The following is an 11,849-nucleotide window of genomic DNA, read 5'->3' on the forward strand; positions in this document are numbered from 1 at the left end:
CTGCCTCCTCCACTGGGGGGTACATTCACAGAGAGACGGGGTCAGACACCTGCCTCCTCCACTGGGGGGTACATTCACAGAGAGACGGGGTCAGATACCTACCTCCTCCACTGGGGGGTACATTCACAGAGAGACGGGGTCAGACACCTACCTCCTCCACTGGGGGGTACATTCACAGAGAGACGGGGTCAGACACCTGCCTCCTCCACTGGGGGGTACATTCACAGAGAGACGGGGTCAGATACCTACCTCCTCCACTGGGGGGTACATTCAGGAGAGAAGGGGTCAGATACCTACCTCCTCCACTGGGGGGTACATTCACAGAGAGACGGGGTCAGATACCTACCTCCTCCAACGGGGGGTACATTCATTACATTTACATTGACATTTAGGGATATTTAGCAGACGCTCTTATCGAAAGCGACTTACAATAAGTACATTATTCCGAAGTTAGAGAAACAATTTATCACTGTCGGTACAGTAAGGATGTCGGGGGGGGGGGTTGGGTGTGGGGGGGGTAAGGGGGAAGCTATGCAGAGTCTAGCTGACCTCTGAACATTCATGGAGGGGCGGGGTCAAATATGGGGGTGTCAAGTCACATTTGGGCTCTGGGATAACATGAGGTCATTGAGTGTTATGCAGGAGTTCTTGATCACAGCAGCACTCTTCATTTTGTCCCTGCTGTGGACAGGCGGGGGGATATTTAACGAGTGTGAGAGTATTAATTATTTACAGGCTCTGACACTTTGCAATATGTGTGGGAACTGAAGCTCCGCAATTCCTGCACACTCTCGCAGGCTGCAACCCGACCCACCGATGGGCGAAACAATTAATATCGCTATTGCAATCATTCAACCCATTCATTATATTTTATCTACCTATTTATTATTCATTAAGAGCCTGTTCCACGTTCTGACGGGGCACCATTGTGCCCACTAGGTGCCAGTATTGTACAGGATTTAGGCTGCTGGGCTCTATCTCAGGAAAAAAATATTGTACAGTGTTGATCCGACTGCTAGACGTATGACCGTATTCCAGCAGAGTTAACCCGACTCGTTACATTAATATAGTCCATAATCCAGATGCGTCCCGTTAAATACATTAAGACTAATATTATGAAAACAATTACAGTAAATGCTGTGCTGCTTTGCTAATTTGTGTTGAGCACATATTGAGTACATTAAAAAAAATAAGCTCAATGTGTGTCTGCATCATTAAACTCCTTCCATTTCTAAATGAAGTCCACATTTTCTAAATGAATCCAGCGGGGGGATAATGGAGGGGGGGGGGCTGGGTTTACATGTGTTATACTGTACAGCTTATGGTGCTCTCTACGCCTCTCTGGGGAGGGGCCGCGACCTCTGCCTCTGTCTCAAGGTCGCACGCCTCTTCACTGCCAATCGCAGGGCGAGAAAAACCTTATTAATCCTGCCATTCGCCTCCGCCGCCTGTGTGTGAGCCGAGCAGTTACCATGACAACGTGCAAGGGATGAGAAACAGGCGGGGGTGGGGGGTGGGGGGGGATGAGGCAGGCAGGCGGAGGTGTGTGGACCGGAGCAGGCCGGACCAGGGGGGGGTCTCCTCTCCCTCATGTTTCATTCATATATCCGACGAGCGGGAGGAAAAATATCAACATACCCTGTAGTGTCCATGAGCTGCGACCCGCTGTGCGGACAGGGCTCTGCTATCATGTGTATCTCAGCACGAGAGACACCGCACATCACCCCCAGACCCAGAGACCCCCCCCAGACCCAGAGACCCCCCCCAGACCCAGAGACCCCCCCCAGACCCAGAGACCCCCCCCCAGACCCAGAGACCCCCCCCAGACCCAGAGATCCAGAGACCACCCCCAGACCCAGAGACCCCCCCCACACCCAGAGACCCAGAGACCACCCCCAGACCCAGAGACGCCCCCCAGACCCAGAGACCCCCCCCAGACCCAGAGACCCCCCCCAGACCCCCAGACCCAGAGACCCCCCCCAGACCCAGAGACCACCCCCAGACCCAGAGTCCCAGAGTGGACCCCCGGACCCCGGGTGCCGGTCCGTCCGCGTGTGTCGCTCACCGGCCTCGAAGCGGACCTTCCAGTCCTTGCTGTTGAAGTGCGTGTCGATGAGGTTCCAGAAGATGTCGGCACCGTTGGAGAGGGAAAGGGCGTGGAGGAGCTGGGGCACGGCCAGCGATGCCAGCTGACAGAACTCACACTTCAGGATGGACCACAGGCTGCAGCGCCGCCACACACACACACCCACACAGAGGCACGCGCACACGTGCACACACACACACACACACACACACAAAAACACAACCATGTTTAGAGTCCATATGCAGAGAACACACACTACTTTACATTTGTGCATGTGTAAACGTACATACAGACACAGACACGCACACACAAATGCACACACACAACCATGTTTAGATTGCATATCCCGAGAACCTTAACACTATTGTACACGCATGCATGTGTAAACGTACGCACACACACACCCACACACACATTCACACATCCACCGATGCGACTATACATATTTCACTAACATATAAAATGCCAAGGCATACACCCTCAGCTAGGGCTACCAGGACCACGATAACATCTCTAATCTCTAATGCTGTGGGGGGGGTCCTGTGGTCCCTGGGGGGAGGGGGGGTCAGGTGGTCCCACCTGGGGATGATCATCTTCTCCTGGATGTAGGACAGGAAGTGGGGGTGGTCCTTGCGGGCTAGGTACAGACACTCCCCGTGCAGGCAGAGGATCCGCAGGCAGTTCAGCATGTTGAACAAGATGTCGGGCTCCTCGAACTTGGACATTTCCTGGAGTGTAATAGGAAAATAGGAAGCTTGAAAACTAAAATAGGTAGTTAAAACTAGTAATAGTTAAAAGGGGGAAGGGAAGAGAAAGGTACTTTAGTTTTTCTATATTTATGAGCATTTAAGTCCACGTTGTTCAGGCCTTATGTTAATCACATATGGACCAAGTACCTGCAGAATGGTGTAAATGAGCTTCAAAGACACTGGCAGCTGCTGGTATGAGAACTTCTTCTCAGAGTTACTCTTCGTGGCTGGGGAAAGAAATGGGTTTTTAATGTGAGAAAGATGCTAATCTGGCCAGAGACTAATCCTCTTTTAATGGTCGTTGAACTTTGTTTGTTAGCATTATATAACCTCAAGGATCAAGTTTGTTTAGAGTGCTGGAGGAAACATGCAGAAGAAACTTTCCTTTGACTGTATTACACTCTCAAAACATCGCTAGAACACATGTGCTTAGCAATAATTAGGCAAGTAGCAAAGTAGCATGTTATAAATCAAATCATTTTAATTTGGAAGCATTTTATACCTTAACAAGTTATTTAGTTAGGCATGGTTTATATCTAACACTAAGAGAAATGTTGTACATCTTTACATGGTAGATATTGATTTGGCATTGGTTTATATAATAACATGTTCATTGGGAAGCCTGAATTAAATAAACATGTTCAGGAAGAGCCATGGTGTATAAGTCATCATGCTAATTGTGAGTCATGGTGAATATGTAATCATGTTAATTAAATGTTATGGTGAATATATGAACATGTTAATAAACATTCATGGTGAATATGTTAGTGAGGATAAAGATTCATGGTGAGTGTTAGTGGTGATTAAGTGTCCTGGTATATATGTTACTATGGCTATTAAGGGTCATGGTGAAGGTTAGCATGGTGATTAAGAGTCATTGTGAATGTTAGCATGGTGAAAAAGAGTGATGGTGAATGTGTTAACATGGTTGTTAAAGGTGACATATTTTACCACCAGGTTAGGGTTAGCCCTAACCCTTTCAAAACGGTTTGTAACGGCTAATCACACTCCCACCTGGTGGTATAATATGTCACCTTTTTAAGAGTCATGGAGAATGTTAGCCTGGTGATACTCACAGGGGTTCTCTGGAGAGTGGCTGCTGGCGTTGTCGGTGCTCGTTCCGTTCGGGTTGTCTCCTTCCTCTGTCCCGGCATCCGTCCCCAGGGAGAAGTCTGTCTGGGGCAGCAGCAGAGTCTCCTCCAAGCTGTCCGTTGGCTCCTGGAAAAAACATCCGTTCGCATTAATCAAAGACGCCCTTACTTTGAAAGTCACGCTGATCACGGTCAGGCTGCTCGTTGAGAATGAGGTGCATGGACTAGTGATACATCACCTAACCAGGGGCCTCACTGCCTCAAAAGGTATTAAATAGCTATTTTTTTGTATTATTTTTATTCGATTCATAATAATTGCACAGAAATAAGGGATGGTGTAGAAAGGGATAAAAGGGTATTCGACATAAATGACCCGTACTTACTGTTAAGTATGATGAAAATATGATAACATGCTAATTGAGAGTCACGGTGACTAGTTCACCAATGTTAATAGGACTTAGATATTCTATGAATAGAAGCTGAACACATGGTAGTGAACACAAAGCGCGTCCTGCAGAGCCGTTTGACAGGATGACTGTGCCGTTACTCAGGAGTCAACCGCTGAACGGCAATCATTGTGGAGTGGTGCCGTCTCCGTGCTTCCCGCGGCCTATTAATACACGCCGAGGCGCTCGCTCCCGTCTCACCACCAGGCGGATCTCCTCCCGGGGGGTGAGCCTCTCCAGCAGCTCGCAGCCCAGCTGGTAGCACAGGATGCTGGAGTGACACAGGCTGCACTCCAGGGCTTTCTCGTCCTTGTGGCAGGTGTGTGAGCCGCCCCACGGCGCCTGGAACACGTTGTTGATGATGCCCACGATGTCCTTCCCCAGGCTGCTGTCCAGGCCCAGCATCACGCCGTCATCCTGGAGCTCCATCTGGGGGAGGGGGAGGGAACCAGGGAGGGATCAAACCCCGCTGTGGGCCGCCCGCCGCCGTCTGAGGCCGCGCGGGACCGGCGAGCCACGAGCAACAGTGGGACCACGATGCTAAACGCTGCACCTGTGTGTGTGGGCCTGGGATTTTACTTTTTTTCATCCAGAAGGCGGTTTTTTTCCTGTTATGAGCAGGTGGGGGAACGGCAGCTGGCTAAATAACACAGGCGGATAAACTACAGGTATTGAGGCTGATGCCCAGCACCTAACCCTAACCCTGACCACTAGTTTATACTACTGCCCAGGTTCAGCTCAGCCTCTACATGTTGATGTTGATCTTGTTGTTGTGGTTGTTGTTGTTGTTGTTGTTGTTGTTGTTGTTGTTGTTGTTGTTGTTTTTGTTGTGGGGGCGGGTCACCTGCTTGAGGATGAGGTCGAACATGAGGATGAAGCAGCCCAGGTTCATGTCGTCGTCGTCACAGTCCAGGTCCAGGGCGCAGGTCCCCGCCGCGTGGCCCAGGTTCTTGAAGGGGCTGCAGTGCAGCGGGGAGTGGAAGGGGCTCCGGAACGGACTGGGGAACGGGCTCAGCGTGTTCAGCTGCCCCCGGCGCCCGGGGTCCGACACCACGCTGACCTGGATCACAAGGCGGTACAGGGTGAGACGCGCCGGGCAGAGAGCCGCGCCGCCGGAGCCGGCAGCGCGGCTCGGCTCAAAGTTTTCAGTGATCCATCTCTAGCGATCGTCGGGTTCAATTAAGCTTCTTAACGGAACTATATTTAGACTTTGGCAGTTGCTATGGCAACTGACATCCCTATGAATAGCAGACAATAGAACACTGGCCATGGTTTATCTCTTTTTTTAAACGAACGCCCAGGCACTATGTTTTCTTAACTTATCATTTTCTATTTTTCGATGATTTCTTCGGAGTTTGGGTCAGGGGTCAGGGGTCAGGGGTCAGACAGAAGTGGCTGTGGCAGGCCTGTCGCGGCACTCACCCTGCGAGCCCCAGTGGTGCCTGTCAGATCTGAGACCCTTGCTTTCCTCTGATTGGCCAGTTCTTTCACAGAGTTGACCCCGTCGGAAAACATGCCAATCAACAGCTGAAGAGGAACCACGATATCCAGTTGGGACAGCACCTGCACACCCAGATCAGAGACACAATGAGAAAGACTGCAAACAGCATGCGCATATTAAAACCCTATAGGCAATTCACCAAAAAATACAGGGTTAAAGACGCCCACTATGAGGTTACCAGTCTCAGGATATGTTCCTACTTCCTGCTGCATGGGACTGATCTACGGCCATCCCTTGATCACAGTTGTGTCTGAAAACTTGAAAGCCATCCATGTATGTAGGGCAGCATGCTGTGTGAGCGTATGGAATAAAAAAACTGAGAAATCCCTCCTGCCTCTCACTCCGCCTAACTCTGTGACCCAGATCCATATTCAGTAGGGCCCCCCGCCCAGACTCTCACACACCATGACAACCTGTTCACTTCACACGTACTGTGGCAGATCCACAGGGCACAAAACGGCCACCAGTCTGGAGGGCCGCGCCCGTGTGTGTGTCTACGTGTGCGTGTGTGGTTGTCTTTGTATGTGTGTGTGTTTGTGTTGTGTGTTTTTGTGTATTTGTGTGTGTGTGGTTGAATGTGTATGCATGTGTATGTGTGTATGTATTTGTGTGTGTGTGTGTGTGTGTGTGTGTGTGTGTGTGTGTGTGTGTGTGTGTGTGTGTGTGTGTGTGTGTGTGTGTGTGTGTGAGTGTGTGTGTGTGTGTGTGTGTGTGTGTGTGTGTGTGTGTGTGTGTGTGTGTGTGTGTGTGTGTGTGTGTGTGTGTGTGTCCTCACGTGCAGCCACAGCAGAGCCTGCTCCTGGACAGACGCTGGATAGCCAGAGAATCTGCAGCTAATGAAGCCAAACATCTCCTCCATGGAGAAGGGCAGCGGGCAGAGCTCGATATCAAACATCTTACTGCAGGGAGAAGAAGACCAAAGACTACAGTTCCCATCATCCTTTTTAACCGACATCCTTTTCAACAACATAGAATGGCAGGTTTTTCCTACAGTCCAATTACCACCTTGATGAATACTAAATTCTGATCGGTCAATCGTGGCATTCAGCAGTAATAACATTCAGCTGCTTAATGTTAAATGTTAAATGTTAAATTAAATCAGGCATTTTATTCATGATATATCTTATGTAGAATGATTGATTTCAAAGTAGCAGTGTAATAAGAAGAATAATGTCCAGCGAGCTGGTCATTGTCGCAAAAAAAAGGCCTACATGGTGATCATCCTGCAGGGGTTCAAAGAAGACATAATACCTTCCACTATATAAACGCAGTATTAATGCATCCAAATCAAGAACCATCTGAAACAAACACAAAAAAACATTGACTTGTGCATTGCCTTCCCCATTTGCCCAGCCCTCCGGTTCTACTTCCAAACGAGGACCCCCCCCCCCCCCCAAGCCCCCAGGCCCGAGCCGGGACGGGGGGGGGCACTCGTACCTCAGCACTTCCCGGAATTCCTTCAGCTGGTGGTCCGGGACCTCGGTGCGGATGGCCTCCAGCCACTCGGGCATGAAGCACTCCCACAGCGGCTGGCTGATGACGTTGTAGGGGATCAGGCACAGGATGCGGTTCAGGCCCTCCTTCAGCTGGGTCACCGTGGTGCATGACTTGTCCCAGTAGCCGCCCACCTGTGGAGCATAGCTTAGGTTAGCGTAGCTTGGTGCGGGTTAGCTTCCTGTTTGTGGCTCACACTCTGAATCTGAAATTTGCAGTTTTCATCTCGCTGCAGGTGTCAGCGGTCCTTCAGGGGGGAAATACAAATCTAGAAAGAAAAGTCTTGAAGGATAAATTTAGACACATAAATATGAATAAGGTTTGTGCAGTATTCGCAATGCAATATGCATTATATGTATAATTAAAGTGGGCGACAGGAGAGTGATATGAAAAGTGCTGGTCTGCTCTGTTCTGTTATTTTCTTTATTGTAGAATAAAGAAGCTTAATGAATACTGTTGTTTTTTTTAACAAGAATATGAGTATTTACAGCAGTTCCTTTGTTTCTTAATTGCTTCTGCAAGAACAAATGACCAACCATAAAACAAATTACAATTACTGTTCAAACAATAAAAAATATGATACACACTGTAAATTAATAAGTTGCAACACCTTTAAACTGCTCCCCCACCAAAAAGACAGTAAATCTCTTACAAATGGGCCAATTACTGTACGACGCACAGAGACTGTCAGAATAAGTGCAAGTGTAAACATGGTGCGTATGGGGCTAAGCCTTGTGTACACAGAGCTGAGGACTCATGGCTCATGGGGCTGGGCTGCTTTTACATTGTAATCAGTAATGACTCAAGCTTTGGGGCAGAAGAGATACGGTTTTAATGGTGAGCCATCGGTCAGTGGCTGGAAAAACAAAGCTGCTCTTCAAAGACCAGTTTGGCACGTCGCAATTCGACGGCATTTGTTAGCCTGGGGATGTGAGACGTCTTTGCTCGTACTCTTCTTCAAAGCGAGCAGATGCTATCGTTTACACGATGTTTAACGAGTGACATGGAATTACATGGACTGTACGAAAACAGCACGGGTTGATACAATTAGACTTAGCATGAAAACATCCATGCACCCGGAATTGGATTAAATGATGAAAGGCCTCTGGGGAATACTAGTCTTAATAACCACCCACTACCTCCCCAGTGCCGAGACAAAATCCCTTTTCCTGGTCTATCTCCTCCCACCCCATCCTCGGGGGTCAAACCTCCATCTCACTACTCAGCTCTCCTCTCCACCATCACTGCCTCTCCTAGAACTGAAACCTGCTGTTCAGCCTGCCGCCTGGCACCCGTTGGGCCCCTGTAGGCGGGTTGGTGCTAAGCGGGGGGTCATCCAGCAGTCCTTCTATCTTACAGCAGAACCTCTGGGGGGAGACGGCACAGAACCTGGGCCGGAAAACCATTTTCTTCGGTAGAAATTAAACAGAAAGAAGGAACTCCGCCTTCTTTCTGTTTAATTTCTACCGAAGAAAATGGTAAAATGGACTGCATTTATAGAGCGCTTTTCAACATGCCTAACATTCACCCATCCCACCCATACACACATTCACAGAACGACGGTGGCGACAACCATACAAGGTGACAGCCGGCTCGTCGGGAGCAGTTAGGTTGATGTGCCTTAGTTAGTTATGCTCCTTATAACGGCTAGCCGTTGGGAGTTGCTGGACCGGCCCAATTGTCGATCCAGCAGCTGTCGAAGACAGCACGACATCAGTCAACCCTGACATCAGTCAGGGTTAGGTACCTTGTCAAGGACACCTCGACACTCAGCTAGGAGAAGCCGAGGATCAAACCAGCAACCTTCAGGTTACCAGCCAACCCACTCTACCTCCTGAGCTACTGCCGGCCTTACTCAGGGACACCTGAACACTCAGCTAGGAGGAGCCGGGGATCGAACAAGCAACCTTCAGGTTACCAGGCAACCCGCTCTGCCTCCTGAGCCACATGCCGCCCCCCATTAGCGGCATGTGGCTCAACCCCTCTGCGGCGAGACGATGGAGGCTCCAGAAGGGGATTCTAAGAAGTGTATTTCTATAGTGGGGGTCTGCACGGGGTTGGTTTGAAACCTTTACAGGGAGGGGGGGGGGGAGAGCATGATTATATGGGTAATCTCTCCATGAATACATTATGAACAACATGAGTACCAAGGCTCCAGGCAGGCTATTGATTCAATGACTCTTTGGTTCATTCTTCATTCGTTCATTTAGTCATTCTTTCTTTCTTTCATTCTTTCATTCTTTCTCAGGTTATTCCTCATTCATCCTCCCAGTCACCCATTACTGAAATCATTCCTTCATATCATTCTCTCATTCTTTCTGTCCTTTGTTGTTTCTTTATTCTGTTATTCATCCATTCATTCAGGTATTTGTTTGCTTTTTAATCAATTAATTTACTCATTCACTGGTTGGTGTGGTGTGAGAGAAATGCATGGCTACCACACTACTACAAGGGCTGCTGTGGTTCAGCCACCGCTGATGCAGGCGTTTCCCTCCCTCGTGATTAATATGTTAATAGACTTTATGACTCTCCCGACTGCTGCTTCCGAACAATGAAAACACACATCATGTCCACAACCCAAGCGTGTGTGTTGCATTATTCATGTGCTCCATAGCAGCCTGTCTCTACGTTTAAATAACCTTCCTTCTCACCGGAACCCTTCAGGCTTAGCTAACGATATATTTTACAAACATGACAGTGGGAGGAAATATCATCCCTAGATGTGTTCATATGTATAGTCAATCTATTGCTACCACTATTGCAAATACATACATTTCTATGCGTAAATACATAGCCACTGGCTATGAAGACCCTATATATAACATAAACAGTATGATATTGATGCTATGTTAATAAAAGGTCCTGTTATTATGCATCGATGTCTTGAGTTGTTTCAGTTGTTTAAGGGTTTCTACTGGTCGTCATGGGAACGAAGAGAGAGGTCCCGCACTGCTCATGAGCTGCCGTGCTCCACCTTCTCGACCACACCAAAGCCGACGCACCCCCTCCACCTCGAGGCCATGTCTCCACCTCCATCACCCCACAGGCACCCCTCCACCTCCATCACCACACTCATCCACCGGGCGTGGCGGCTCCTTACCCGGGCGAACTCCACGGGCTTGGGCAGCAGGCACATGACCATGACGTCGAAGCGCACGTCGCACACGCCCTTCAGCCACTTGGTGACGAACTGGGGCTTGAGCTTCTCCACCAAGCTGCCCACCTCGTCGTCCATCATGTAGGCAGTGGAGTGGAACCACTGGAACACCATGCTGACCAGCCGCGCCAGGCTCTCCGTGGGCGTGTTCTCGTTGGGCGTGCACAGGCTCACCTGGAGGGTGGGGGAGGAACAGGGGTGGGGGAGGAACAGGGGAGGGGGTTTAGCTCCACAGCCCCAGAGGGAGGGATAGTCGTTTGGGGTCGGGTGGTTTACTCCCGGCCCAAAAAAGGGTTGTGATTTCGTTAGAGATGTTCCGATACCAATTTTTCCTATCGGAGTATCGGCCCATACAGAATATATACCTATACATGCAGCATGTAGTACTGCAACTACTAATAGCACTTGTTATGATTGAAGGGTTCTCTTACGATGACAGTAATATAAGTCGGTTCCCTTACTGTTTTTCGAAACTAGATATTTTATGATCTAGATCATGCATTTATAATCTATAATTATAATAATACATTTGTATTCTTGTAGTTAAGCATCCATGAATCCATGTTTTTCCAACTTGGTAGCTTGACGCACGCAGGTCAGAGATGATGTGTTTCCCATTCCGACTTTCCACCTCAGACCATTAACAAACTGGCATCGGAACAACTCTAGTTTGGTGTCCCATGGTACTCTGCCGTCTACCTGAAGTTGCCCCCAGAGGAAGAAGCTTCTACATCTACCTACTCATTAGCGACACTATCTAAACAAGCAATTCACAGCAAATCACTATTTATCAGATATTTGGTAGAAGTTGAATGATAACTATATATAGCCCTCGCATCACAATCCAGAGAGGGAGCTTCAAAGGCACGTGATCAGATGATGTTTGATAGAAAATCACAAGCCTTCAATATTAATACAAAATAAGCGTTGGAACAACTTGAGACCCCAAGGGGGGACTCGATGGGAGGGGGGGCACAGCAGGGAACACATAAATGATGTGATTCTGAGCATTAGATGATGGGGAGGAAAAACAAAACAAGATATGCTACAAGATGCGCTCCCAGAATGAGCTCCGCAGGCCCGTCTGATCCCAGGGCGACCTGGTTCTTCTCCACTGGTTCACACTGAACACGCAGCGTATGGGTTAGGGGGCCACACCCACCAGGAACCAGATGCCGAACTGGCTGAGCAGCCGCTGGTCGTGCTGGTCGTCCTCCTTGTTGTCAAAGTCGATGTTGTCCAGGGAGTGGTCGGAGGCGGACAGCCCCATCTGACGACGCCGGTTCATCTCAAACTCCCGCTGCTCAGCGTGGATCTCAGCCTCC

The 11,849-nt window shown here is 49.1% G+C and overlaps 1 protein-coding gene across 5 annotated transcripts in view; it reads right to left on the minus strand.

Moving 5' to 3' along the window:
• unc79 (unc-79 homolog, NALCN channel complex subunit) overlaps nucleotides 1-11,849 on the minus strand; it is a 45,878-nt gene that overhangs the window by 18,126 nt on the left and 15,903 nt on the right. For all 5 annotated transcript variants that reach the window (XM_030356638.1, XM_030356642.1, XM_030356641.1 and 2 more), the window contains 11 exons: nucleotides 11,687-11,849; nucleotides 10,468-10,698; nucleotides 7,311-7,501; nucleotides 6,649-6,772; nucleotides 5,795-5,935; nucleotides 5,217-5,432; nucleotides 4,574-4,801; nucleotides 3,912-4,053; nucleotides 2,983-3,062; nucleotides 2,666-2,814; nucleotides 2,066-2,223 (listed from right to left, as the gene is read on the minus strand). The exon at nucleotides 11,687-11,849 is cut by the window's right edge and continues 9 nt beyond it. In XM_030356638.1, the coding sequence (XP_030212498.1) occupies nucleotides 2,066-2,223; nucleotides 2,666-2,814; nucleotides 2,983-3,062; nucleotides 3,912-4,053; nucleotides 4,574-4,801; nucleotides 5,217-5,432; nucleotides 5,795-5,935; nucleotides 6,649-6,772; nucleotides 7,311-7,501; nucleotides 10,468-10,698; nucleotides 11,687-11,849 (1,823 nt within the window). The remainder of the gene's footprint in view (nucleotides 1-2,065; nucleotides 2,224-2,665; nucleotides 2,815-2,982; nucleotides 3,063-3,911; nucleotides 4,054-4,573; nucleotides 4,802-5,216; nucleotides 5,433-5,794; nucleotides 5,936-6,648; nucleotides 6,773-7,310; nucleotides 7,502-10,467; nucleotides 10,699-11,686) is intronic.

The sequence above is a fragment of the Gadus morhua genome, chromosome 5, assembly GCF_902167405.1.
Source record: "Gadus morhua chromosome 5, gadMor3.0, whole genome shotgun sequence".
NCBI classification, from domain to species: domain Eukaryota; kingdom Metazoa; phylum Chordata; class Actinopteri; order Gadiformes; family Gadidae; genus Gadus; species Gadus morhua.